The 26926-nt window shown below is 41.9% G+C and overlaps 1 protein-coding gene across 1 annotated transcript in view; it reads left to right on the top strand.

Moving 5' to 3' along the window:
• Positions 1-26510, top strand: part of LOC130931509 (serine/threonine-protein phosphatase PP1-beta catalytic subunit-like) — a 29764-nt gene extending 3254 nt beyond the window's left edge. Inside the window, exons 2-8 of the mRNA XM_057860387.1 lie at positions 7906-8037; positions 13657-13887; positions 13966-14070; positions 14157-14228; positions 22004-22155; positions 22230-22364; positions 24827-26510. Of these exons, the coding sequence (XP_057716370.1) occupies positions 7906-8037; positions 13657-13887; positions 13966-14070; positions 14157-14228; positions 22004-22155; positions 22230-22364; positions 24827-24931 (932 nt within the window). The 3' untranslated portion in view covers positions 24932-26510. The remainder of the gene's footprint in view (positions 1-7905; positions 8038-13656; positions 13888-13965; positions 14071-14156; positions 14229-22003; positions 22156-22229; positions 22365-24826) is intronic.
• Positions 26511-26926: the final 416 nt, after the last annotated feature.

The raw sequence follows: 26926 nt of genomic DNA, 5'->3' as shown, positions 1-26926 counted from the left end.
TGTTCTTTTTTTTTTTCTTCTTCCTCTACGCACGTGGCATCAGCGCGTTGTCCCGCATTAAAAGTAGTCCGAGCAAAACGTGATGCTTAGAGCTGTCAAAATAAACGATTACTCGAGGTGAATAAAATTACTCGGATCAGTTTTTAAACTCGAGTTACTCAAGTTGCTCGAGTATTCGTTTCAGCTCTAATCAAAACACATCTCTGGTATTTAGTAGCACCACTTCTGGCTTCTATGACAGCTTGCCGTCTCTGAGGCATGGACTTGATGAGTATTCTTCATCAATTTGGTGCCAACTCTCTTTGGTCGCAGTTGCCAGATCATCCTTGCAGGTCAGAGCCTTGCTGTGGATAATTTTTTATGGTAAATGGTGTTATACTTATATAGCGCTTTTCCACCTTTCAAGGCACTCAAAGCGCTTTACACTATCTCGCCATCCACCTACTGGTGACGCAGATCAATTTCCACCACGGGTTTTCAATAGGGTTGAGATCTGGGCTATTTGCAGGCCATGACATTGACAGATGAGTCTTTCTCCAAGGAATGCTTTAACAGTTTTAGCTCTGTGGCATGATGCATTCATTGTCATCTTGGAAAATGACAAACATATTTTCAATTGAGGGGATAAGAAAGCTGTCTAAAATTTCAATGTAAACTTGTGCATTTATTGAAGATTTAACCAGTGCCATCTCCCCAGTGCCTTTTCCTGACATGCAGCCCCATATCATCAAGGACTGAGGGAATTTTCATGTTTTCTTCAGGCAGTCATCTTTTTAAATCTCATTGGAACAGCACCAAACAAAAGTTCCAGCATCATCACTAGGGATGGGAATCGAAATCCGATTCCAATTCCGAACCGGTTCCTAGTTTTTCGAGGCCTCGACATCTCGATGAAAAAGCCTTAACGATCCCTTTAACGATTCCTAAAGACGCATATTGCATCGTGACGTGTCTTGTTGTCCAGACGCATCAAACTAGCATGGCGCCAAGAACCACTCGCTCCAAAGTTTGGCTACACTTCACCAGGAAAGTGGGTGAAAATGAAAGGTTACGATGGTTTAGCACGAGCATTGCAGCTGTAAACATAACAATGACAGCACGTAGGTTGAAACGCTCGAAAATGTGTCTTCGCTTCATGAGGAAAAATTACAACAAAGCGACTTGCAGTCATTGCAAGATGGAGATAACTGCATTGGGAGGTAATACGACTGTACTGTCCTCACCGAGACGCTAAGGTTCAGTCCTGGCTATACAGCTAGCTAAACTCCCAAATGACGATGCAGAAGACGTTGGTATAATTTGCTGACTTTATTCAACCATCACTTGAAGAGCGAAACTAAAAATAGAAATGAAACAAATCAATTTCGTCCCCAATAACAAACAGGTTTGCATCAACGTAAATCAGAGATGATTAGCTGCTAATACAGTAATAACAAACGGTTAGCATGCGTTTGCTAGCATTAGCACATCGTTCAAACCACTACACAATTGGATTTAAGTGTCCGATCGCAAGTGGAAACACACAACAAAAACATAAAAGATGATCCATACAGGTGTTGCCTCTCTAGATATTTTACAAACAATAATTAACATTATTGTTGTATTAGGGATCAAGCCAATGATTGTGTTTTGCCTCTTGACTGACACTGTAGTTCTCCTTTAATCCACAGTAGGGCGTAATGCAGAGAGAAAGGAGAGTGGACACAGGCGTTCAGTTCGTTGCTCAGACTGGCTGTTTATTGGCATAAGCTTCAGCAACTCCTTCACAACAAACATAAATATCATATAGTGAAAATTTAACAAAAATAATATTCATATTTCTCAAAAAATGTTCATTTTTCACTAAAAGAAAAGTGCTTCAATCTGTATTAATGAGGCCCAATTCTCACACAGTTAAACAACAATGCAAAGAGAACTGGCATTCATTAATTCACAATGAAAATAGATATGCAAAATACACATAAAACTTACTCAGACTTTGCTCAAACTCTATTTAAACATTTTAGCAACTCGTTTAGCTCAACAAATACACTGGATGGCAATATTTAGTCACAATATACAAACTATGATGCTGGGAGTCATTATCAGGAGTCTTGTTTGTTGTGAAGACAACACTCAAATGAATGTAAATCACAATGGACCTGCACTAAACCGGAAACTACGGTGTCAGTCGAGGGAAAAAACACACTCATTGGCTTGATCTGTTATTAATTTAAAACTTGCCATTGACACCTTGTGGTTTATTTAAATCACTACCGAACATAGTTAAAGAGTGACACTGTCATGTACGGCAGCGTGGCCATGTGACGACACCGCACTGCTTGTCAACAACAATAACGAGCTACTAGTTTATTTTTTGATTCAAAATTTTACAAATTTTATTCAAACGAAAACATTAAGAGGGGTTTTAATATAACATTATTATAACTTGTACTAACATTTATCTTTTAAGAACTATATGTCTTTCTGTTCGTGGTACCCTTTAAGACACATGAAAATATTAACAAGACTACATTCTAAAGTTACAAATAAATTTGGAACAGGTTTATAAAAGATATACAATGTGAAAAAAGAAAGTATGATTAGTATCATCATTTTTATGTTCTTAATTGAGAGCCTTGCTGTTCCCAAATGTGACATTTACTCTTTTTTTTTTTTTTTTTTTTTTTTTTTCTGGGAGTGGACCAAGCTGCATTGGCATCGTATACAATGTCCTTGGCACACATTAATGTAATTTCTCAGTGTCACTGCTTTGATGAATGAACATTAACAGCAAAATTGGTATTGGTTGTCAGGAAGGACAGTTGTTTATATGGCAGGAATGTCAGCCGAGTTTGCGTGTGAGTCAGAATGCGCTTCACATAGAGAAATGAAATATTTGTATGACAATCACCTGAACTTAAGCCTGTCGCGATATGCAATGATTCAATTAATCGAACGGTAAATATAAATGAGGGCGGTAATTTTCCCGGCTGCAATTTATCGCTGCGTGCGAGTTTTCGCGTGTGCTGCGTGCACTAGGCACACGAGTGTGTGAGACTCCAGTTCCTTTCACAGATGTTTATTGGTCATCAACACACCGTAGAATTTAAGTTCAGACGTACAAAATAAGGAAACACATCTATATTAAACATTGTATAATGCTAGCACTGCTACATTGAGGCTAATGGAAAAAAGAAAATGCACTAACTACTTTAGCCTGCTATAAAACATTGGCAGTTATCTCCAAAACGCAAACTTGCGATTAAAAGGTCACACTTCAAACATGAAAACTCGCTGGTTTACAGCATTTGCAAATGATGCCGGAAAAAAGTCTATTACTGACACCACATGCATGATGAAAATAAAAGACATGTGCACCTTTTTTATTTTTAAACTGAGTGTAAGGGTTATCGGTTTAGCAAACGTACTTCCGGTGAACATTTCAAAATGAATGCACGCCATGTTCAACATGTTTATAAAGATTTCTGAAGTTAATCTCACATACGTCAGATTAGGGCTGGGCGATATGGCCTTAAGTACGTATCACGATAAATTGAGCAGATTTACCTCGATAACGATAAATGGCGATAAATTCGCCCAAGCAAACTGTTATATAATTTGAAAATTTGAATCAATGCATGGAATACAAATTAACAGTTTCTCATTAAATTTATTTACCAGCTTTCAATTTAACAATTGCACATGCAGTCTAAACATTAAGTATTAAAAAAAATCTTGTAAACAATAAGAATTCTTGTGTGAACATGTATAACAGCTTGTATGACTTGAAAAATATCATCACTTGAATTTCATTAAATTCATTCCGCATTGTTATACACTAGATAGTGGCATACGTTTAGATATTTAGAATAGATACAAATACGACACATCCACCCGCCACCCAGAAATTATACTTAATTAAAAAATAAAATGTTTCACAAACCTTTCCTTTCTTTTATTCGGCTCAATTATTTACATCTTGGAAATCCTTACAGTATGCAATAAATAATATTCCTGTTCCCAAGCACTGTGCTTACTGTAGTGTAATTTTTACAAAAAATAAACAATACATAGTTACTCCCCGTCATCTAGGACGAGCCACTTACAAGACTACCACTGTCGTGTATTACAAATACTGCTTTGAACACATCTTCACAGACAAAAGCAATGACACAGGCTTAAAGAGGTCAACTTTAATTGTGTAAATCACACTTAATAACGACACGATCTCCTGGTTGATATAGACGACATCCACTTAATTCTATTGAAGATATGTAATGCTGAGGCAATTTGTCAACTTTACTTTTAAAAAGAAACGTGCACTGTTTATCCAGTAGATGGGGCTCTTGCAGTGTGTCAAACAGTGATTCAATTTAGGGCAATTGGCTTAAAAGTGGTTCATTGTTTCAGAAAGCCTCGGTTTTTCCATCCCTATCTGGAACCCGTCAAGAGTTTACTTAATGTCGGGTGAAAGTTTGGCGAAGCTAACTTAAGCCCGACTTCATCCCGTTTACTTGTAGCGTTAGCCGCTAGCGTTAGCTGCTAGCGGTAGCTAACGCTAGCGGTAGCCTACCGGGCTTCTGTTTGATTGGCTTCCTGAAAACCATGTGACTCCAAACGTAAGCGCACTGTCTGCTTTCTTAAAGGGGAATGAACATAGCCGAACAACACAGAGTCAAAGCGGGATGAAAAGACTATATTTTCTTGTTTTATTAAATTACCGAATTTACCGACATGGTCAAAATTACGTCGGTCATCGTGAAGAATTTCGGTAACGGTAAATTTTCGGTTTACCGCCCTGCTCTACGTCAGATTCTACATTAAGAATAACTTTAAAATGACACACATCATGAAAAATCTGATCGGCAATGGATAATTCGGCTTCAAATTTGCTTACATGGTAGGGCTGGGCGATATGGCCTTAAACATGTATCACGATAATTTGAGCAGATTTATCTCGATAACGATAAATGACGATAAATTCGCCCAAGCGGACTGTTATATAATTTGAAAATCTGAATCAATGCATGAAATACAGATTAACTATTTCTTGTTGATTTATTTACCAGCATTCAATTTGATATACTGTATTTAACAATTGTACATGCAGTCTAAACATTAAGTTTATAAAAATGTATTTTAAGCAATAAGAATTCAAGTATGAACATTTATAACAGCGTGTATGACTTGAACAATGTACATTGTCAAAATCAATATGCCTGTGCAAACATGTAATTGTAACACAAATGACTTGCAGCTTGAACAGTACACTTCAAAAAGACAACTTATTGTTAATGGCTGCTGTGACATAATTATTAAATACAAGTGTTTACTTTATGGTTTAAGGGTTTTTTTCCCCCCAGTGCATTTTTTAATAAATGCACGCACAATAAAAATAGCTGGGGCCATTTCTCGGTCATTATAAGTTTTGCCGTTGGATTGTACTTTATGATGAATGCTTTACCATCACAAAAGCTATCAGGGGAATCACACACAGACAGATACAAAATAACGCCACATAGTAATTGCTAGATGCAGTCCGTGCCCAATCCACTCATTAAGTTCAGCCGTTTCGACAAGGTTAGAGCCGCTATCCGACTCCATAACGTTCATTTGTAGCGTTAGCCGCTAGCTAGCGTTAGCCTGGCTACCAGTAGAAAGCACTGAAAGCACCATCTCCGGAAATCGTGAGAACAAAGGCGGACAGCGGGTGAAAGCCCGTCTGGATGCCACCAAGAGTCTACTAAATGTCGGTTGAAAGTTTGGTGAACCTCCCTTAAGCCACACTCCATCACGTTTTGCTTGTAGCGTTAGCTGCTAGCGTTAGCTTACCGGGCTTTTGTTTGATTGGCTTCCTGATGATCACGTGACTCCTTACGGAAGCACATTCACTGCTTTCTTAAAGGGGAATGAACATAGACGAACAACACAGAATCAAAGCGGGATGAAAAGACTATATTTTCTTGTTTTATTAATTTACCGAATTTACCGACATGGTCAAAATTACGTCGGTCATCGTTAAGAATTTCGGTGACGGTAAATTTTCGGTTTACCGCCCTGCTCTACTACATGGGCACTTTATAGGACAAGATGACAGTCATTTTGAATAAATTCAACACTTTTGATGGGCTCTAATTGGCGGCTAACAAAAATTCATTCATATTCTGCACTTAGCTAGCTTTCAAATGACTCGTTATGCATTGTATGTTTTTTTTTATTATTTTTTTTATTTTTTTAAATATGATTCTTAATATAGTTTGTGTTTTATTTAAGAATGACAATTTATTGCATTTGAATGGGTGATTTATTAGGATGTATTGTCACTACAATAGTGGTTAAACTGGTCTAAAAATAATTGACAATAATATCGCATATCGGCAATAATTTATGAGACAATGTATCGGCCACTAAAATTTGTTATCGCGACAGGCCTCCTTGGACTTATACATTTGAATAAGAAATAGCAAGTCCATCCGTTTCTCCAAAGTTAAAATAATATGAACTAGGCTTGAACGATATTGGAAAAAACTATTGCTGCGATTTTTTGGGGGGGTTTGCGATATTATATTGCGATATTTAAAAAAAAAAATATATATATATATATATATATATATTTTTTTTTTTTTAAAGACATTTTCACTAGATGACTTGAATAGCTGTTTGGAAAGACTTTGGATGACTCACAATGACCACAGTGTACAGTGATCCCTCGTTTTTCGCTGTTCATGGGGACCAGAACCCGCCGCGATAAGTGAAAAACCGCGAAGTTGCGCACCCCGCCCCCCAAATTTTTATTTTTTTGTGTGTGTGCTCAATGTAGTTATTCAGATTTAGCATTGGAAAGAGAAAGCACTTCAAATGTAATAATTATGATCCGTTTTAAACATAACTGTCCAACCAAATCATTTTTGAACAAGAATAAAGTACTGTAGTAGAACAATGCTTGGCTTTATTAAATTCTTCTGTTTATCTACCTTAGCTGTGACTCTTGGTGGACATGTAGAAATTACCAACTCATGATCACTTCTGGCATTTAATTTATATGCCTCAAACGTCTCCACACACACACACACATTCATTCCAAAGCGGCTTCCTTGCAGAAACTGTTTAACAAGTTAAACGATGATTGACAGCTGCTGCGGTGTGATGTCCGCTTCTTTGGCAAGATCAAAGATACCAGCATCGTTAACTTTAATAAGCAAGTGTTGCAGTGACTGTGAGGTTCAAAGAGCTGGGAGAGGGAGGGTGTGAGGCTGTGTGCAGAGCAGAAAGCAGGGCATATGTGGATTTAAAAAAAAAAAAAAAAAAAGTATCGCATGTCCTTGCGATGGGACTATCGCACGCACACACACATCGGGATGGCGATGTTTAAACGATAGCTCGTTCAGGCTTAATATGAACTATTATCAAGTAACACAAACATTGTTAAGATTAACAATGTTAGTAGCTACTAAGGCTGCAACAACTAATGGATTAATAGATTAGTTGCCAACAAATTTAATAATTGATTATTGCTGGCAACTATGAGCAGTCCCGTTTGGGTCCTTGTTTGTGTGTAATGTGAGGCTGCGCGTGCGCCAGTGATAAGAGCAAGAAAGAGAGAGTTCACTGCTACACTCAGGTTGGGTTGCTGAATCAAAAATATTCAGAAGTGTCGAGAGTTAGATCCTCTTTTGAGTTGTTGGATCCAGTGTGCCTCTGTCAGAGGTGAGTAAATAAAGCCAATTGTATTGTTTGTATTCTTCGTTGATGAGACGTTACTACTTTGCCCGGAGCGCTAAGCTAGTTAGCGATTATGCTAATCAGTGTCTCAAGTGTCTGTCTGTATATTGTTTTGAAGAAGCAAATTAGCCCTTGAGTTTAACTTAGCATTTAATTGTATTTTGAAACAATGGAGTTAAAATAACTTTCTGTGCTCTCCAGTAAGGGGATGTCGCCCAGGCAAGATCGTGCAGATGACCGAAGCGGAGGTGCGGGGCCTGTGCATCAAATCCCGCGAGATCTTCCTCAGCCAGCCCATCCTCCTGGAACTCGAAGCGCCGCTGAAGATCTGCGGTCAGTATTCTGCCTCTCGCTTAGCCCGTTTTGTCCATTTTTTTTTTAAACACATAAATCCATTTTTCCGCGTACTAATAATGTTTTTTGTAGCACACGTTCAGAATCTCTGGGTTATGATTATATTAAGGGTCTCTCCCCACAAATAGCAAATGAGATTACTTCCATGTGAGAGTGTTGCTCAGGCAGAAAGCAGCATTGTGAGTCTTTGGCTGCGCCACTGGGGACCTCCCACTCTGTGTGTGTGCGTTAGTGTGTGTGCGTGTGCGCTATTTCTTGTACTGCAGCTCTGAGTTGTCTTATATAATCACCCTGCATCAAAGAACACCCACTTGGGTCACTCCCTGCATACGAAGCAATGCACACAACGTCGTTTCATTCCATACACCTAAAGGAGGCACGTCGTGCATTCCAGACAATTATTTGCTTTGCTTTGTGTCTTGTGGACGTCTCATCGGTCACGAGGAGAAACAACATTTACTTGAGACTACAAGAAGCCATGACAGTCGTTCAACTCCTGATCACATATTGATGCAGTTTAGCACAGGCTTTCTACTGACCATTTTATCGTCACAAAACAGCAGTTACAGCAGAGAAATCTGCGATACGGGTAACTCACGATTAGATCCTGCGACAAGATGTGGCCCACGATAATGATAATGTCACGATACACAATAGCGACGTTATTCGATATACGGTAAGAAATTTCTTCAACGATATATATGATCAAAAATGGAAAAAAAATATATTAAAGGAATACAGCTGTAGTTTTGTATTTATTCAATGGCAAAACTTGTACAATGTGCAAAGAAATGTCCATTTGCATAGTGTCTCACTCCACGTGTCTGGTAAATCTAAGCAATGCATAGCTGGACATTTTAATGTGTATTAACAATAATGTGTATGAACTAGGGATGGGAATTTGGACTAATTTCCCGGCCGACTAGTCTCAGATTTTATTTGCGAATAGTCGACTAGTCTATGAGCAAGAAAACTCATATATTAAATAAAAAGTTTTGTGTAATTATGAGCTATTTTAGCACAAACATGAAGGGCAAGTTGTTTAAAGTGCATGTGACACGAAAAAGCATGTTTATTTCATAATACACGCGGTATTTTATGCTCCTGAATGATATGGACCGCTTGGATGTGTTTGGAAGCGATCGCTATTTTTATTTAGTTTTTTGAATCCCGCGCCATGAAAATGAGTGACTTCCGGCTTCGGTCTTGCATTGAGGAGGAGGGTGCTGTGACGTGTACGTTAGAAGACATCCTCTTCACGCTACAGTGTACTGTTGTGTATGAGGACGAAGGATTAATACGTTTATTTTTCGCATCACGCCAGCCAAACGGCTGCAGAAAAATCTTTCTGTTTGAGGGAGAGGCGTATGCGCCATTTTGGAGTTTCAAAAGTTTCCCATTCACCGTGGATATTTACTGTGGGACCATTGGACTTACGAGGAAGTGAGTAAACATCTTGTTTTGTATTATGTCAAATACGAATACAGCGATTACAAAGTAAACACTACAAACTTCCTTTAAATAAAGGACTACTTACGTTTGATCATTGATAGGCATGTAAAAAGCTCTCCTAATGCTCATTAGCAGCAGCACGTTAGCTGCACAACAACCACAGCCACCCTCCTCCAGGGAACGAACTGTTAATTGCTCTCCGCCGGGCAGTTTGCTGATCCGCGAAGACAATCGACAACCGGGTCGTCATGTCAAATAATCCAGGCTAGTTATGTGTGATTTTTCGCTTCGAAGACTTTGAAACATCACTCGGTTCGGGTTAGCATGTCGGCTAGCTGTCACGCCTTCTGGTTTGTTTACATTCTCCGAAGCCGGGAAAGGGAAATGACATATGTCCGATTTAGGTGTCATAAAATATCGTTCGGGAGGTGCGACAGTAAAGGTGAAGTCGACCGTTTTGACCATTATGGAGTAATTTTACCATGTCGTCCTGAATAAATGCATTTTTATTACTTCATATTCCATTCAGCACAAGACTGTTATTTGTCATGACCATGCCATTTATTTAGCAATTGGGGAAAATACTTGGATAAAAAGAATATCCTGTAAAAATATAAGTAAAGAGACAGAAACAATGACATTTTGCCGCTCTCTTCGTCGCGTTTTCCTCGTTGTGAGTAGTTCCCCCTCGACGGGCTGACTGGTCCTTCTCAAGCCATTTATATAGCTATTGGGGAAAAATACTTGGATAAAAAGAATATCCTGTAAAAATATTGGAGTAGAGAGACTGAAACAATGACATTTTGCGGCTCTCTTCGTCGCGTTTTCCTCGTTCTGAATAATTCCCCTTCAATGGGCTGAATAGTAAAACCGATGAGCCCAGTCTACCGCTGACGTCATCCACCTGTTGGGGACGCTAAAGCCCTATAATGGTAGGCGTAGCTAACCGGCAGATTAAAAGACTAATTTCTCGTCATCTGTGCTTTGCTAAATTGTTGTATATAGTCGATTCGTCTCAAAATATGATTCTATTTCACATAATAATGCCATTTAAGACTTTTTTTCTCGTGTCGTATTCTATTGATGTCACAAAAACTGACTTGAGACACGAATTTCTAGAGATGACATGACTGTCAGCCCCCCCATTTACTGCTAAATGGACCTGAAGGGGTGCCATTCGTTTGTGATACGTTTGCGCTAGTTGTAAAGTTGGGACACCCCTCGGTTATTTAGCGAGTTGGTACGCTCCATCAGCTGCACTGGAGGGGCTGCACTTGACGTCATCACTCGAAATTATCTCTATACATATATTATCTTTATATCTATAAAACGACAGCAGCGCAAACAAAACTTTTTACAACACAAACGTAGCACAAACGATTGACATTGTTATTTTTAATATAAATTTCCATCTGATGGGGGGGGGGGGGGGCTAACTTCACGGAGGTGGTAGACTGATTGGCTGTTGTCATGTAGTTTTAAGCCATGCTTGATTGAAGAAATGCTCATAATTGATCACCAAACCCACCAAAAATTCTGTACAATTATCGATCACGATCACATTATTTTCCAGTCCAAGGTTTTGTAAAAAAAAAAAAAAAAAAAAAAAAAAACTCACACAGGCCATGTCTACACCTAGCAGGGTTTTTTCAAACCGAGGATCCTGCCCTAATACGTCCTGAAAAACTAATTACGTCTTCACAAGCACGTTTTACAAATAAAAAAGCTTTCACAGCCAACCGCATTAATCAGTTTTTAAGTACATTCATAACAATGCGTGAAAAATTGTTGTCCATAATATCCCCATCCTTCGCAAGTGTTCAATGTGAAGCACTGCAAGAGTTTGTAAACAAATGGAAGCAAAAAGCACCTGTCTAATAATTAAAGCGAAATGTAAATGATGTAAAGGTTGGTCTCGTGTGTGATGTAGGAACAAAGTTTTCACAGTTAAATCTTTGGTTATCAGTGTCCACATGATGGCGCCACAAACACAGAATTCGCATATCTTCACTTTGGACGGAGTTTTTAAGAACTAAGGCTCTCCGAAACGATTATTACTCCCCTATTAGTCTGCAGACTTTAACGATTAGTCGACTAGTCTAATTAAAAAAAAAAAAAAAATTAACTAGCAATTCAATTTATGTTGATGATTATTTATTTACAAAAACATTTTGGAACACTAAAATTCTTTATTAAAGTACAAATAAACACATAACTAACGATAATAAATCACAAACAATGAGGTCAAATGGTGATGGCATTAACTAGTGCAAAAGAAAGGAATGTAAACAGATTCAGAACACGGACTTCTTTTCCAACAGGATTCAAAACAATTCTTACTTTCTCTTTTTGTGGTTTGTCTATATTCTCATCATTAGAGTGTGCACCAGCAGAGTAGTTAAATAAATGTCACATATCACTGGAATGAAGTACGTGGAAAAAAACTCAATATTGCACGTTGATATGACGCTACGACAGAGCATTAAGGATAAATAAATAATTTTTTGAAAAAAAAGAATGAGATTAAAGTCGTAATATTGCTACGAGGGGAAAAAAGTTGCATTATGATGTAGGGGTAGTGTAGCTGTAAGCTTCTACGCACTTTACATTCATTTAAGTTTGCTGGGAGCTACGACGAAGCATTCGTAGAAATTCTTCTGTTGATTATAATTTGATGCAGATAAAGCTAAAATACTAAGGATTTCCTTATTTGTAAAACCGATTGTAAAACACAAGATGCTTTCGCTATTGTTGATTTTAATGAAGGTAGCAACGCGCTACGTAAAGTATGCAGCTGCTTATTCAGCTACATTAGCCTGACATTAGCCTGTAATGCTCTGTCGTATGGCCCACATAAGGGCAACTTCAATAAAAAAATGTCGTTATACGGACTAACGATCTGCCAGCCTGTTGTCTTCTGTCAGCTTCCATATCTGGGTGACGGCGCTTCAGGTGTTCATTCACGGCCGACGTGCTGCCATGGTATGCAAGCTTGGTTTACAGTGTACCCTCCTTTGTTTCGTTGAAATAAGTCCATGCTTTGGTCACTATGGTGCACTTTTTTGGCTTTGTGCCGCTTTCCCCGCTTGAATCCTGAGCGTCCGCCATTCTCAGCATTCCACGCATATATTTTTTTTAACACTTTATCAACTGTCAACAGGATGGTGTGGTCGTCTACGCATTTACGTCATCGAGGATGTCGACTGGTCGGGACAGCTCTTTTAAGAGCTCTCGTTTTCAATGCCCAAAATGTGCGTGTGCATGTGGATGATAGGCCAAACCGTAGAAAAAGTTCTTTTTTTTTGCCAAATGCCCTGCTACGTGTAGACATGGCCACAGACCACTACCTTTTCATTGACTCCTATCAACTGCCTTTGACGACGACAGACCCTCCAATCCCTTCCCTACCAACCGGAAATTCCGTCAGTGCTGTCAGTGGGAGCGATTGAGTTAAAGTGAAATGTTGTCAACAAAAAAACAGTCCAGTTGCCTTGATTCAACCCTGTGGATCTTTAGTCATAACTGCTCCTTGTTGTCACAGTTCTGCGGTCGTCTGCCACCATGGCATCCATTTGGCAGCAAAAGAAATGTCCACAAAGAGCACCGAGACATTCTTTACAACTTCTCCATTTATTCATTTATCCATGGCGTTTTGTTTGTGTTCAATACAAAAAAAGCAAAATTAAGACTCAGTAATGTCTCGTTTTGGTGCCAGAGGCAGTTTTCCCTCTAGTCACCGCTATATTATTGGACACTGTGTAAAAGTAGTAGTCACGCAAGTTGCAATTTTGACCATTCGGATCTGTATGGTCATGGCATAACCTGGCCTGTTATTAGTTTATTTTTTGGGTGGATTTGTGTCACGGTAGCATGATTTGATGGTTTGCCGGAAAGGCCCTGGCACATTTGTCAACCACAACTCAGCCTGTTATTACTGTGCTGACCTTCGGCGTAGAGCTCTTGGCCTGAATTAGAGCAGCTCTTACCCTGGGATGAAAAAGGAATCCGGGTTTGGCCTAGTGATTGACCAAAGGAACCCCTGTACAGATCTGTTTTTGTTTCCTCAAGAACCTGCACAGTGGCACCATCAGAATAAATGTAGCCAATAGACTGTATAGGCTGAAACGTGTCCTATAATGTCTTCAGGGGACATCCACGGACAGTACACGGATCTGCTGCGTCTCTTTGAGTACGGTGGCTTCCCCCCGGAGGCCAACTACCTGTTCCTCGGCGACTACGTGGACCGAGGCAAGCAGTCATTGGAGACCATCTGCCTGCTGCTTGCCTACAAGATCAAGTACCCGGAGAACTTCTTCCTGCTCAGGGGCAACCACGAGTGCGCCTCCATTAACCGCATCTACGGCTTCTATGACGAGTGTACGTTCTGATAAAACACCCGACCGTGTGCGAATACTTCTCACCGCACAATTAACATTTTGTATATTTTCTCCACAGGTAAGCGAAGGTTTAACATTAAGCTTTGGAAGACCTTCACAGACTGCTTTAACTGCCTGCCAATTGCTGCCATCATCGACGAGAAGATTTTTTGCTGCCATGGAGGTCGGTTAATTGTGGCCAAAACTAATGCCAGTAAAACTTGAAAAGAAACGTGAAAAATGTGGGTTTTTTTTGTTCGTACCTTCAAGGACTTTCACCAGACTTGCAGTCAATGGAGCAGATTCGTAGGATTATGAGGCCGACTGATGTGCCTGATACAGGTAGCCTGCAAGAACGTGAACACATTGGCTGCAAATGATGGTGATAGATGTCCAACCCATATGAAATGTTCAGTTCAAATTAGGGCTGCAGCTATCGATTATTTAGTAGTCAATTAATGTATCATCTAATTAGTTCACATAATCGAGTCATCGTATTAGGAACATTTAATCCCTGGCAGAATAAATTTTAGGAGATGTAAAACAAAGGCTTGCTAAGATTGCACTTTCAAAAGAGCATTAAATGCGAATAGAAAAACTATAATTAAAAAAATACCTGAGTTTAACCTCAAACTGTCGTTAAAAAAAAAGAGGATCCAAGTACAACAAGAGAACGATTGGCTAACTTGCATAGCAAAAGTCCGCTAGTTTACCGTAATTTCCAGACTATTGAGCGCCCCTGATTACAAGCCTCAGCCGCATGTGCCCACATAGTAACATGAGATATTTATGAAGAAATACACAGAGCTTTTTGTGTTTTAATAACATACTTTAACGAATCGAGTTATAAATATAGCACGTGATTTACGGGAGTAAGGGAGGTGCGGAAGAGCGAGAGACGTGCCTTTCTGTTGTCGTGGGGGTGTGTGCGCGTCGGCTGCTGCAGACAGCAGTTGTGTGTTGTTCCAGGAGTTTCCAAAATAAAGAATTGCAACCTAACTAAGCGGGTGACTCTTTGTCAACGTTACAATACCTTAACTTTTCTTTCCAAAGTGCGCCAGCAAAACAGCACTTAGCTGACTCCTCAAGCTCACTCCTGAGCGTGTGTCGTCCTCTTCGTCACGCAGCAGACCGGCTTTTCGAAACCCGTTGGTGATGGTGGATTTTTTTTACACTGCGCCATGCTGTCAGATTTGTGCAAAAGTTGCTCTTCGCGTGGGCTCACCACCTGTGGGAGGGGCCAAAGGGGTCGGGTGCGTAGAGAGTTGGGCGGCAGCCAAAGGCGGGGGCCTTGGCGGTCCAACCCCCAGCTGCAGAAGCTAATTCTTGGGACATGGAATGTCACCTCTCTGGCAGGGAAGGAGCCTGAGCTGGTGGGTGAGGCAGAGAAGTTCCGACTAGATATAGTCGGACTCTCCTCCACACACAGCTTGGTTTCTGGTACCAATCCTCTCGAGAGGGGTTGGACTCTCTTCCATTCTGGAGTTGCCCACGGTGAGAGGCGCCGAGCAGGTGTGGGCATACTTATTGCCCCCCGGCTTGGTGCCTGTACATTGGGGTTTACCCCCGTAGACGAGAGGGTAGCCTCCCTCCGCCTTCGGGTGGGGGGACGGGTTCTGACTGTTGTTTGCGCTTATGCACCGAACAGCAGCTCAGAATACCCACCCTTTTTGGAGTCCTTGGAGGGTGTGCTGGAGAGCGCCCCCTCTGGGGACTCCCTCGTTCTACTGGGGGACTTCAACGCTCATGTGGGCAATGACAGTGAGACCTGGAGGGGCGTGATTGGGAGGAACGGCCCCCCCGATCAGAACCCGAGTGGTGTTCTGTTATTGGACTTCTGTGCTCGTCACGGTTTGTCCATAACGAACACCATGTTCAAACATAGGGGTGTCCACATGTGCACTTGGCACCAGGACACCCTAGGCCGCAGTTCAATGATCGACTTTGTAATCGTGTCATCGGACTTGCGGCCACATGTTTTGGACACTCGGGTGAAGAGAGGGGCAGAGCTGTCAACTGATCACCACCTGGTGGTGTGTTGGCTCCGATGGTGGGGGAAGTTGCTGGCCAGACCTGGCAGGCCCAAACGTATTGTGAGGGTCTGCTGGGAACGTCTGGCAGAATCCCCTGTCAGAAAGAGTTTCAACACCCACCTCCGGCAGAACTTCTCCCTTGTCCCGGGGGAGGTGGGGGACATTGAGTCCGAGTGGGCCATGTTCCGCACCTCCATTGTTGAGGCGGCCGATCGGAGCTGTGGCCGTAAGGTGGTTGGTGCCTGTCGTGGCGGCAATCCCCGAACCCGCTGGTGGACACCAGCGGTAAGGGATGCCGTTAAGCTGAAGAAGGAGGCCTATCAGGCCTTTTTGGCCTGTGGGACTCCGGAGGCAGCTGACAGGTACCGGCTGGCCAAGCGGACTGTGGCTTCGGCGGTCGCCGAGGCAAAAACTCGGACATGGGAGGAGTTCGGCGAGGCCATGGAAAACGACTTCCGGACAGCTTCGAGGAAATTCTGGTCCACCATCCGGCGTCTGAGGAGAGGAAAGCAGTGCACCATTAACACTGTGTATAGTGAAGATGGTGTACTGCTGACCTCGACTCGGGACGTCGTGAGTAGGTGGGGAGAATACTTCAAAGCCCTCCTCAATTCCACCGACACGCCTTCCTTTGAGGGAGCAGAGTCTGGGGACTCTGAGGTGGGCTCTTCGATCTCTGGGGTTGAAGTCACTGAGGCGGTTGGTAAGCTCCTCGGTGGCAAGGCCCCAGGGGTAGATGAGATCCGCCCGGAGTTCCTAAAGGCTCTGGATGTTGTGGGGCTGTCATGGCTGACACGCCTCTACAACATTGCGTGGACATCGGGGACAGTGCCTCTGGATTGGCAGACCGGGGTGGTGGTCCCCCTTTTTAAAAAGGGGGACCGGAGGGTGTGTTCCAATTATAGAGGGATCACACTCCTCAGCCTCCCCGGTAAAGTCTATTCAGGGGTGCTGGAGAGGAGGGTCCGTCGGGAAGTCGAATCTCGGATTCAGGAGGAGCAGTGTGGTTTTCGTCCCGGCCGTGGAACAGTGGACCAGCTCTACACCCTCGGCAGGGTCCTCGAGGGTGCATGGGAGTTCGCCCAACCAGTCCACATGTGTTTTGTGGATTTGGAGAAGGCGTTTGACCGTGTGCCTAGGGGAGTCCTGTGGAGGGTGCTCCGGGAGTACGGGGTACCGAGCCCCCTGGTAAGGGCTGTTCGGTCCCTGTACGACCGGTGTCAGAGTCTGGTCCGCATTGCCGGCAGTAAGTCGAATTCGTTCCCAGTGAGGATTGGACTCCGCCAAGGCTGCCCTTTGTCACCGATTCTGTTCATAATTTTTATGGACAGAATTTCTAGGCGCAGCCGAAGCGTTGAGGGTGTCCGGTTTGGTGGCCTCAGCATTGCATCTCTGCTTTTTGCAGATGATGTGGTGCTGTTGGCTTCATCAAGCCGTGACCTCCAACTCTCACTGGGGCGGTTCGCGGCCGAGTGTGAAGCGGTTAGGATGAAGATCAGCACCTCCAAATCCGAGACCATGGTCCTCAGCCGGAAAAGGGTGGAGTGCCCTCTCCGGGTCGGGGATGAGATCCTGCCCCAAGTGGAGGAGTTCAAGTATCTTGGGGTCTTGTTCACGAGTGAGGGTAGGAGGGAGCGGGAGATTGATAGGCGGATCGGTGCAGCGTCTGCAGTGATGCGGACTCTGCACCGGTCCGTTGTGGTGAAGAAGGAGCTGAGCCAAAAGGCGAAGCTCTCGATTTACCGGTCGATCTACGTTCCTACCCTCACCTATGGTCACGAGCTGTGGGTCGTGACCGAAAGAACAAGATCCCGGATACAAGCGGCCGAAATGAGTTTCCTCCGCAGGGTGTCCGGCCTCTCCCTTAGAGATAGGGTGAGAAGCTCGGTCATCCGGGAGGGGCTTGGTGTCGAGCCGCTACTCCTCCGCGTTGAGAGGAGCCAGTTGAGGTGGCTCGGGCATCTGGTTCGGATGCCTCCTGGACGCCTCCCTGGAGAGGTGTTCCGGGCATGTCCCACTGGCAGGAGGCCCCGGGGTCGACCCAGGACACGCTGGAGAGACTATGTCGCTCGGCTGGCCTGGGAACGCCTTGGAATCCTGCCGGAGGAGCTGGCTGAAGTGGCTGGGGAGAGGGAAGTCTGGGCTTCCCTGCTAAAGCTGCTGCCCCCGCGACCCGACCCCGGACTAAGCGGAAGATAATGGATGGATGGATGGATGCTCTTCGCGTGCGGCCAGTTTTGGTAAACGAGCTTTCATACAAACCTTCAATTCAACTCGGCATGTCATATCCATTTCATCTAGCATTTTCCATGATGCGGGTCTGCTCATTTTACTAATGCACAAAGATGAGGGTCTGCTACTTTTATTGGTGCACAAAGCCAAAGTTAAAAAATACGGGTAAGAGTGCAAACTAGTGTCTTCCTCGAACACGGTGTTTTACGCTTACATTTTATGAACGAGTGCTCCTGGTGGTCGTTAGAAAAATTGATAAATTGGCAGCATCATTGCATACGCCGCTGGATTCAAAATGAGGTAAAAAATTAGCGGCTTGTAGTCCGGAAATTACGGTAAATGCTATAAAATGCTAACTTTTTTTTTTTTTTAGATTGCTCTGAACAAATCATTCAAATGCATATTCCTACAAAAAACAGCTAAATATGCCTATAAACTAAATAACGAATGAATAAAAAAAAAGCATATTCGCTAGAACAAAAACTAATGTTGGTCTTAACAGGAAGCAGCTGGATTCAGTCATGTTAAATAAGTTATGTCATATTCACTTGCCACTAGAGGGCAGTATATCCACCAAATCAATATAACTAAATGCAAACACTTTGAAAACAAACCATTACAACGCCACTCTAATCAAACGAATGCTCATAGCAGCAAAATTTGATCCGAAGCTTTTTTCGAATGTCGTATGCTTTACATACAGTACAAGCCAACAGTTTGGGAACAAATCCTGGAATCGGGTGTAATCCATGTCTTGTACATTGTAACGCGTGGTAGGTAGGATACGTGCATAAAAGTACCAAAAAGGGGAGAAGCTTCCGCATATGTACATTTATTCACACAAAAAATAATATTTTCACCTTGACCACTCGTCACTCGGGAGCTCAGCGGTAAGCACACATGTGTTCCCAGACAAACTCCAACATAAAAGTAAGGTCCATGTCAGTCACTGTTGTCACTGTAGCGTGCCAAAGTGCTTTAATTATTTGGTATGATTTGGGGAAAACTCCCAGGAAGAATAGTCAACAAAAAAAGATGGCAATAGTAATCCAAATCCGCGTTTTTTTCACTCACTCGAAGATCCAGGAATTAGACCGATCTCATGGCAATGTTGCAACCGCGATCAGGCCGTCGGATCCACAAAATAGACTGATCCCAAAAGCCGCTGTGGGACCGACAAATCCAGAAACTAGATGGATCCGAAACCAAAATTGCTGCCACGGTGGGACCGTCGGATCCCGAAATTAGACGGATCCCTTACTTGACTGAGAATCCAGGAAAAATGTTCGGGCGCCAGTTGTAACGCGTGGTAGGTAGGATACGAGCATACAGGGACCAAAAAGGGGAGAAGCTTCCACTTATGCACATTTATTCACAAAAAATAATAATTCCACCTTGACCACTCACGTCACTCCACTTGTTACCATTTGACTGGAAATTGCATCCAAAAGCAGCACATCGTGGCATTTTACTAAGCGAGTTTAGGCAGCAATACGCAATTGTTGTACGCTACACATTTGGAAACATCCCATTCACGTCATCACTGCGAGCCCGCAAAACATGGCGCCAACTATCGGTCAAAATATGTACTAAATATGATAAAACATTGCCATTAATTCAACATTTTATGTGCTTCTAACAACATATTTTAGTACAAGAGAACAATTGCGGTTTATTAGAGCCTACATGTACAGTGCCTTGCAAAAGTATTCGGCCCCCTTGAACCTTGCAACCTTTCGCCACATTTCAGGCTTCAAACATAAAGATATAAAATTTTAATTTTTTGTCAAGAATCAACAACAAGTGGGACACAATCGTGAAGTGGAACAAAATTTATTGGATAATTTAAACTTTTTTAACAAATAAAAAACTGAAAAGTGGGGCGTGTAATATTATTCGGCCCCCTTGCGTTAATACATTGTAGCGCCATCTTTTGCTCCAATTACAGCTGCAAGTCGCTTGGGGTATGTTTCTATCAGTTTTGCACATCGAGAGACTGACATTCTTGCCCATTCTTCCTTGCAAAACAGCTCGAGCTCAGTGAGATTGGATGGAGAGTGTTTGTGAACAGCAGTCTTCAGCTCTTTCCACAGATTCTCGATTGGATTCAGGTCTGGACTTTGACTTGGCCATTCTAACACCTGGATACGTTTATTTTTTAACCATTCCATTGTAGATTTGGCTTTAGGTTTTGGATCATTGTCCTGTTGGAAGATAAATCTCCGTCCCAGTCTCAGGTCTTGTGCAGATACCAACAGGTTTTCTTCCAGAATTTTCCTGTATTTGGCTGCATCCATCTTCCCGTCAATTTTAACCATCTTCCCTGTCCCTGCTGAAGAAAAGCAGGCCCAAACCATGATGCTGCCACCACCATGTTTAACAGTGGGGATGGTGTGTTCAGGGTGATGAGCTGTGTTGCTTTTACGCCAAACACATCGTTTTGCATTGTGGCCAAAAAGTTCAATTTTGGTTTCATCTGACCAGAGCACCTTCTTCCACATGTTTGGTGTGTCTCCCAGGTGGCTTGTGGCAAACTTTAAACAAGACTTTTTATGGATATCTTTGAGAAATGGCTTTCTTCTTGCCACTCTTCCATAAAGGCCAGATTTGTGCAGTGTACGACTGATTGTTGTCCTATGGACAGACTCTCCCACCTCAGCTGTAGATCTCTGCTGTTCATCCAGAGTGATCATGGGCCTCTTGGCTGCATCTCTGATCAGTTTTCTCCTTGTTTGAGAAGAAAGTTTGGAAGGACGGCCGGGTCTTGGTAGATTTGCAGTGGTCTGATGCTCCTTCCATTTCAATATGATGACTTGCACAGTGCTCCTTGAGATGTTTAAAGCTTGGGAAATCTTTTTGTATCCAAATCCGGCTTTAAACTTCTCCACAATAGTATCTCGGACCTGCCTGGTGTGTTCCTTGGTTTTCATAATGCTCTCTGCACTTTAAACAGAACCCTGAGACTATCACAGAGCAGGTGCATTTATACGGAGACTTGATTACACACAGGTGGATTCTATTTATCATCATCGGTCATTTAGGACAACATTGGATCATTCAGAGATCCTCACTGAACTTCTGGAGTGAGTTTGCTGCACTGAAAGTAAAGGGGCCCAATAATATTGCACGCCCCACTTTTCCGTTTTTTATTTGTTAAAAAAGTTTAAATTATCCAATAAATGTTGTTCCACTTCACGATTGTGTCCCACTTGTTGTTGATTCATGACAAAAAAATTAAATTTCACATCTTTATGTTTGAAGCCTGAAATGTGGCGAAAGGTTGCAAGATTCAAGGGGGCCGAATACTTTTGCAAGGCACTGTATTTAAGGTAGAGGATCACTTTAATAATGTTAAGCTGTGGCTGTGGGTTTATGCTCACCTAAAGCACTGCATTTATTTTAATTTTATTTAGAATGTTATTTTTTCAAATGTGTTCATCATTATACTTATGTTTCAATCTGCTAATATGTTTTCAATACCGTGAAACCCTGATATTTTTGCTTAATTTTACCACCATACCATCAGAATCTCTCACCGGCACATGCCTATTTCAGACTTGCCCTGATGTCTGTCGTGTTACATTAATGTTTATTAATTTATTTCCTTTAAAGATCTTAACTAAATGCAAACGCTTTCAAAACAAACCATTAGAACGCTACTCTAATCAAACGAATGCTCATAGCAGCAAAATTTGATTCGAAGCTTTTTTCGAATCACATTACTCGAGTTAATCGATTAATCGTTGCAGCACTAGTTCAAATGGATTGGATATTTATCACGGTCAGTGGCAGTGAATAATTGTGAACGGTTCTTCTAAAAACATGTTTGTATTTGACTTCTGCGTTATACAGGCCTGCTCTGCGACCTGCTATGGTCCGACCCGGACAAGGACGTGCAAGGCTGGGGCGAGAACGACCGCGGGGTCTCATTCACCTTCGGCGCCGACGTGGTCAGCAAATTCCTTAACCGTCATGACCTGGATCTTATCTGTAGAGCCCATCAAGTGAGCGCAGCAGCAACTCCAAATGCCATAGGCGTTCTCTACGTCGGGAATAACTTTGCGCGTCTTTCCGGTAGGTTGTGGAGGATGGGTATGAGTTCTTTGCCAAACGCCAGCTGGTCACGCTGTTTTCAGCGCCAAACTACTGTGGGGAGTTCGACAACGCCGGCGGTATGATGAGCGTGGATGAGTCGCTCATGTGCTCCTTCCAGGTATCTACATACATAAGCTCCTTTCAGTCTAGGCATGTGCCGATAACTGGTTTCAACGTATACCGTGGTATGAAAATGTCAGGGTTTCAAAACTTTCCGTCATACCATCCCTAAGGTATTAGCTATTTTTTATGTCGCATAAATGGTAAATGGCCTTACACTTGTATAGGGCCTTTCCACCTTTGTTTCTTTACACTGTATCCTCAAATACCTACTGGTGAAGCAGCACCAGGAGCAACGTGGGTTTCAGTATCTTGCTCAAGGATACTTAGACGAGTTCATCAGAGGGAAGAATAGAACCCACAACCACAACTGAGCCACGCCATCCCGCCAAATGCTGGGAGAAATCCCTTACTTGCAGCTACAAGGCCTAACCTTCCCCCACTGGTTGTTGCTCAGTCTCAGCGAGTCAGCTGTGCTACACAATGGCTGGAAGAGGTGAAACTCCTGAACTTTTTCCCCATCGAAGAAAACGAAATCGCTGTTATGGGAATACTTCGGGTACAGAAAAGTTACGTTATCGGCTTAGAGGAGGGCCAAACGATAGGTAAAACATGTTTGAGGAGGGTGGCTGCCGAGGAGGTAATACCTCCAATATGATTTTGCATTTATACAAAATTAAAGGTTAGTAAACACTAAGCCTGTCGCAATATGCAATAATTCCATTTGTCGCACGATAAATAAAAATGAAGGCGGTAATTTACCCGCTGCGATTTATCGCCCACGTGCACGCGTGCGGCAGACATGCTGTTAAAAGTTCGGATTCCTTGTTACAAACTGCGCAAAATGCATCTTTGTTCCGGGTCCGGCAAAAAATAGTGCCGGAGCCAATCGTTCCCATTATATCCTATTGTTCAACGTATACTGGCCGCGTCAGTGCTCCAGATTGACTGCGGACCATCTCTGGCATGCCGGTGTTGTTGACGTGTGGGTGCTCCCGTCAGGGGTGACATTTCATAAGGGGCGGCTATTTTTCGGCAGAACACCGGATATTTGAGTGGCAAATTAAGAGCTTCAAACTCGTCCTGTTTATGAAAGTCGATTGTCATATGCTGGTGTTGTGCAGTAATGAGCAGACGTGACTTCTGTGGCGTTTGCTAACTTTTTTAATGCATGCACACACTAGATATTATGAAATGGCAAACTACATGTGCTACGTCCCATGCCATTGGCTATGTGAGCCCAGAGTGATTATGGGACACGTAGTCCATATACTACATGAATGAATTATAAACCGCCATGACTGAATGGAAGTTAAGAAGGCCAAATCAATCTATATCAGTGACTATAGGTAATGCTGCAGATATTGTTAATTCAGTACGTGACACAGATGGATTGTGACCACAAATAAGATGTCTTGTTCATATAGTAAACCTAGCTGCTGAGAGAGCTGTAGCAATCAAGTGTGCCCCGCCTCGCTTTACAAACAGTAAAGATTGTTCTCAGCACTTTTATACTAAATTTCTTCAGAACAGTAACAAGTAAGCACATAGATATTATGCACTAAAATGCATGTTTATATGATGGCAATTTAATTTTTGCTCGTTCGCAAAAAAAAGTTTTTTGTTTTTTTTTCCCAGAGCATTAAATGTATTGAATCTGATCGAAAATCGTACCGAACCGTGATTTAACTGTATCGTTGCATCCCTATGGAACACCATTGCAGAAGCTATGAAGGGAAAAGGTTTAATTTGCCTAAGTTATTAAATACTGCACTTGTATTTTTTTTTCTTGAAAAACACATTTTATTTATTCTGTGTTTCTGTGCGGTGTTAATATTGTCTTTTACTTAAGAGGCATGGTCTATTGTTTTTAGTTGTGATTTCTTATCGCGTTTAAATGGGTGTACTTGATCTATTAATGTATACTGTATTCTCACTGTTATTGTAATTTGATTTAAAAAAAACTGGGGGGGGCGCAATAATATCGCATATCGCAATAATTTATTAGATAAATTATCGAACACTAAAATTTGTTATCGCAACAGGCCTAGTAAACACTATTATGAACGTTTCCTGCCAGCTACAAAAGAGTTAACTCCAGTGTGTTTAGTCTGTCTAGCGGTGGTAAAACGTGTTTTTTTCTCTCGGGCAACTGTCTGTGTTGGGAAAGTGTGTGTATAATGTATAAAACATCATACGAGTCATACACATGTGCTTTTTATGGAAAATAATTCAATTATTTTTGTTTTGATTTTAATAATGTTAAGCTGTGGCTTTGGGTTTACACTTACCTAAAGTACTGCATTTATTTTAATTTTTTTTAGAATGTTATTTTTTCAAATGTATTTAACATAATACTTATGTTACAATCTGCTAATATGTTTTCAATACCGTGAAACCGTGATATTTTTGCCTAATGTTACCATACCATCAGAATCTCACACCGGCACATGCCTATTTCAGACTTGCCCTGATGTCTGTCGTGTTACGTTAATGTTTATTAATTTCTTTCCTTTAAAGATCTTAAAGCCCTCAGAGAAAAAGGCTAAATATCAGTATGGAGGGGTCAATTCTGGTCGGCCTGTCACTCCTTCCCGAACCACTCAGGCCCCAAAGAAGAGGTGAACGTCCAGCCTTGTCACCCCCCTGCGCACCCCCGCCCCGACGCGCACACACACAGTAATACCGCAAACGCTCCCCTTCCGCAAAGATGCAGTGGAACCTCCAGAGGTGATGTTTATATTTCCTAATTGTCCCTTAAGAAATATAAAGTTAATTTATTAATTCATCTCTGAAAATGAGCTACTTATCCTTTTGCAGAAGTGTTATTAAGTGTATTTATGTGAGCCTGGTACCATTGGTCAGTTTAACGCTCATGTTGGACAGGAGTAAGTTTCATTTCTTGTTCTCTGGTATCATCACAATAAAAAAATCTGAAATATATTATCACAGATGCCCACTAAGCGAATGTCTCGCGTGGTACCCTTTCGGAGGTTCCACTCTATTAAACTTTCAATTCTCTCCACTGATATCACCCCTTCCTCTCCATTGACAGCTCTTTTCTCAATGTGTACACGTGCATAAATTTGCTGTGACCAATCTGTTTATATTGACACTTATATCGTTTGCCTGTTTGTTAATATTTTGATAGTATTAACACGCATCGTTGTGGGGCGGAGGGAATGCTTGTTTTATTTTCTTTCAAAGACATTAAAAGTCAAAATGGTGTCGTTTTGCTGAATGAGCGTCTACTATTTAGCCGTTATTTCTGCTGAATGGTGTAAACGCGCAACGTTCATGATTATTAAAGTTCGTGCATTTAAACCGCTAACAACACCCGACGTCTCCCTCGTTGAGTTGCAAAGAATGTGAATTGACCGGTGTTTATGAAAGGTTGAACTACCCGCTCTTCAGACATGGATTCCTTTGTGCCTCCACTTTTAAAGATTCCACAGACAAAGAGGAACCTCCCTCAGTTATATCTTAGTTAGAGTGGTTTCAAATCCCCAACACCAGTCACAGAAAATCCAAATTGAAATTGTCGGTTCACAAAAAATTGGTCAATAGTGGCGAAGTTCCTCTGTATGTATTGTTGTTTGTCATATCAGGATCATTTCCCTACTCATATCCTTTTTTAAATAGTGAAACATGGCATCAAATCCATTGATTTTTTTTTTTTTTTTTTCACATATGGTCAGTATTTTGACTTCATTATTTTGAATAGAGATGTGTGGCATGTCTATGATAAGTGCTTAAGCCAGCTTGTGGATTCCTGTCAATGTTTAAAAAGAATACTAAATGGTAACGTGAATCATGTGATGACACAAATGGCATCTTTTGGGAGCTTTGAAGCCAAGCATCGCCCATCCATCCCACTCCTATTCCTCATCCTCCTCGTCCCATCTTTTTGGAGGAAGATGACGGACAGAGTGGGAGTGGGCGTCAGCTGGCACCTGACCTGGCATTGCTATTGTGATCGTGACGCCACCTGGTGTTTAGATGCAGTGTACTACAGTATATCTTTGCTCTCTGGGGCATTCTTCTATCTATGGTTGTTTTTCTTTTTTTGTTTTCCTCTAGTCACACACTTTTTAAATCATTTCCTTTTAATGATGACGACATTGAAATGAGTGAGGTATTAAACCAGTTTTGAAATTTGTACGAATTTGAAAGTCAATAAATGGATGGAAACAAAAGTTATGTGTGTTTTCTTATTTTCAAATGTTTCTGTACTGTTTTTTGTTGTTGTTGTTGTTGTTCTTAGATTAGCACACAGAAAGTCGTCAGTGGGTTGAACACTAAATGTTGTTTTGAAAACCACCAAACAGACAAGGCTGAAAAAGCAGTTTCTGCTCTTGCACCCCTCCTTAAAATAAACTGCTGTATTTTAAGCCAGAAGAACTGTTGCGTTTGATAGAAAAATATGTCTATATGCTGCCATAGCAGATTCATGACACATTAAGTTCCCGAACTTTTTAATTTGACCGTTTTACCCTGGAAACCCCTGTTTACAGACGTCGCCCAACCGCTTTTGTTTCATCATGGCCATAAAACGAAGTTAATTAATTATGTTAATTATTCACTTTCATTTTTAGCTTAGAATTATTAATTGATGTCTAA

The sequence above is a fragment of the Corythoichthys intestinalis genome, chromosome 15 (assembly GCF_030265065.1).
Source record: "Corythoichthys intestinalis isolate RoL2023-P3 chromosome 15, ASM3026506v1, whole genome shotgun sequence".
Taxonomy (NCBI): Eukaryota; Metazoa; Chordata; class Actinopteri; order Syngnathiformes; family Syngnathidae; genus Corythoichthys; species Corythoichthys intestinalis.
Note: the sequence above shows the minus strand (reverse complement) of the source record. Positions and strands in the feature narration are given on the sequence as shown.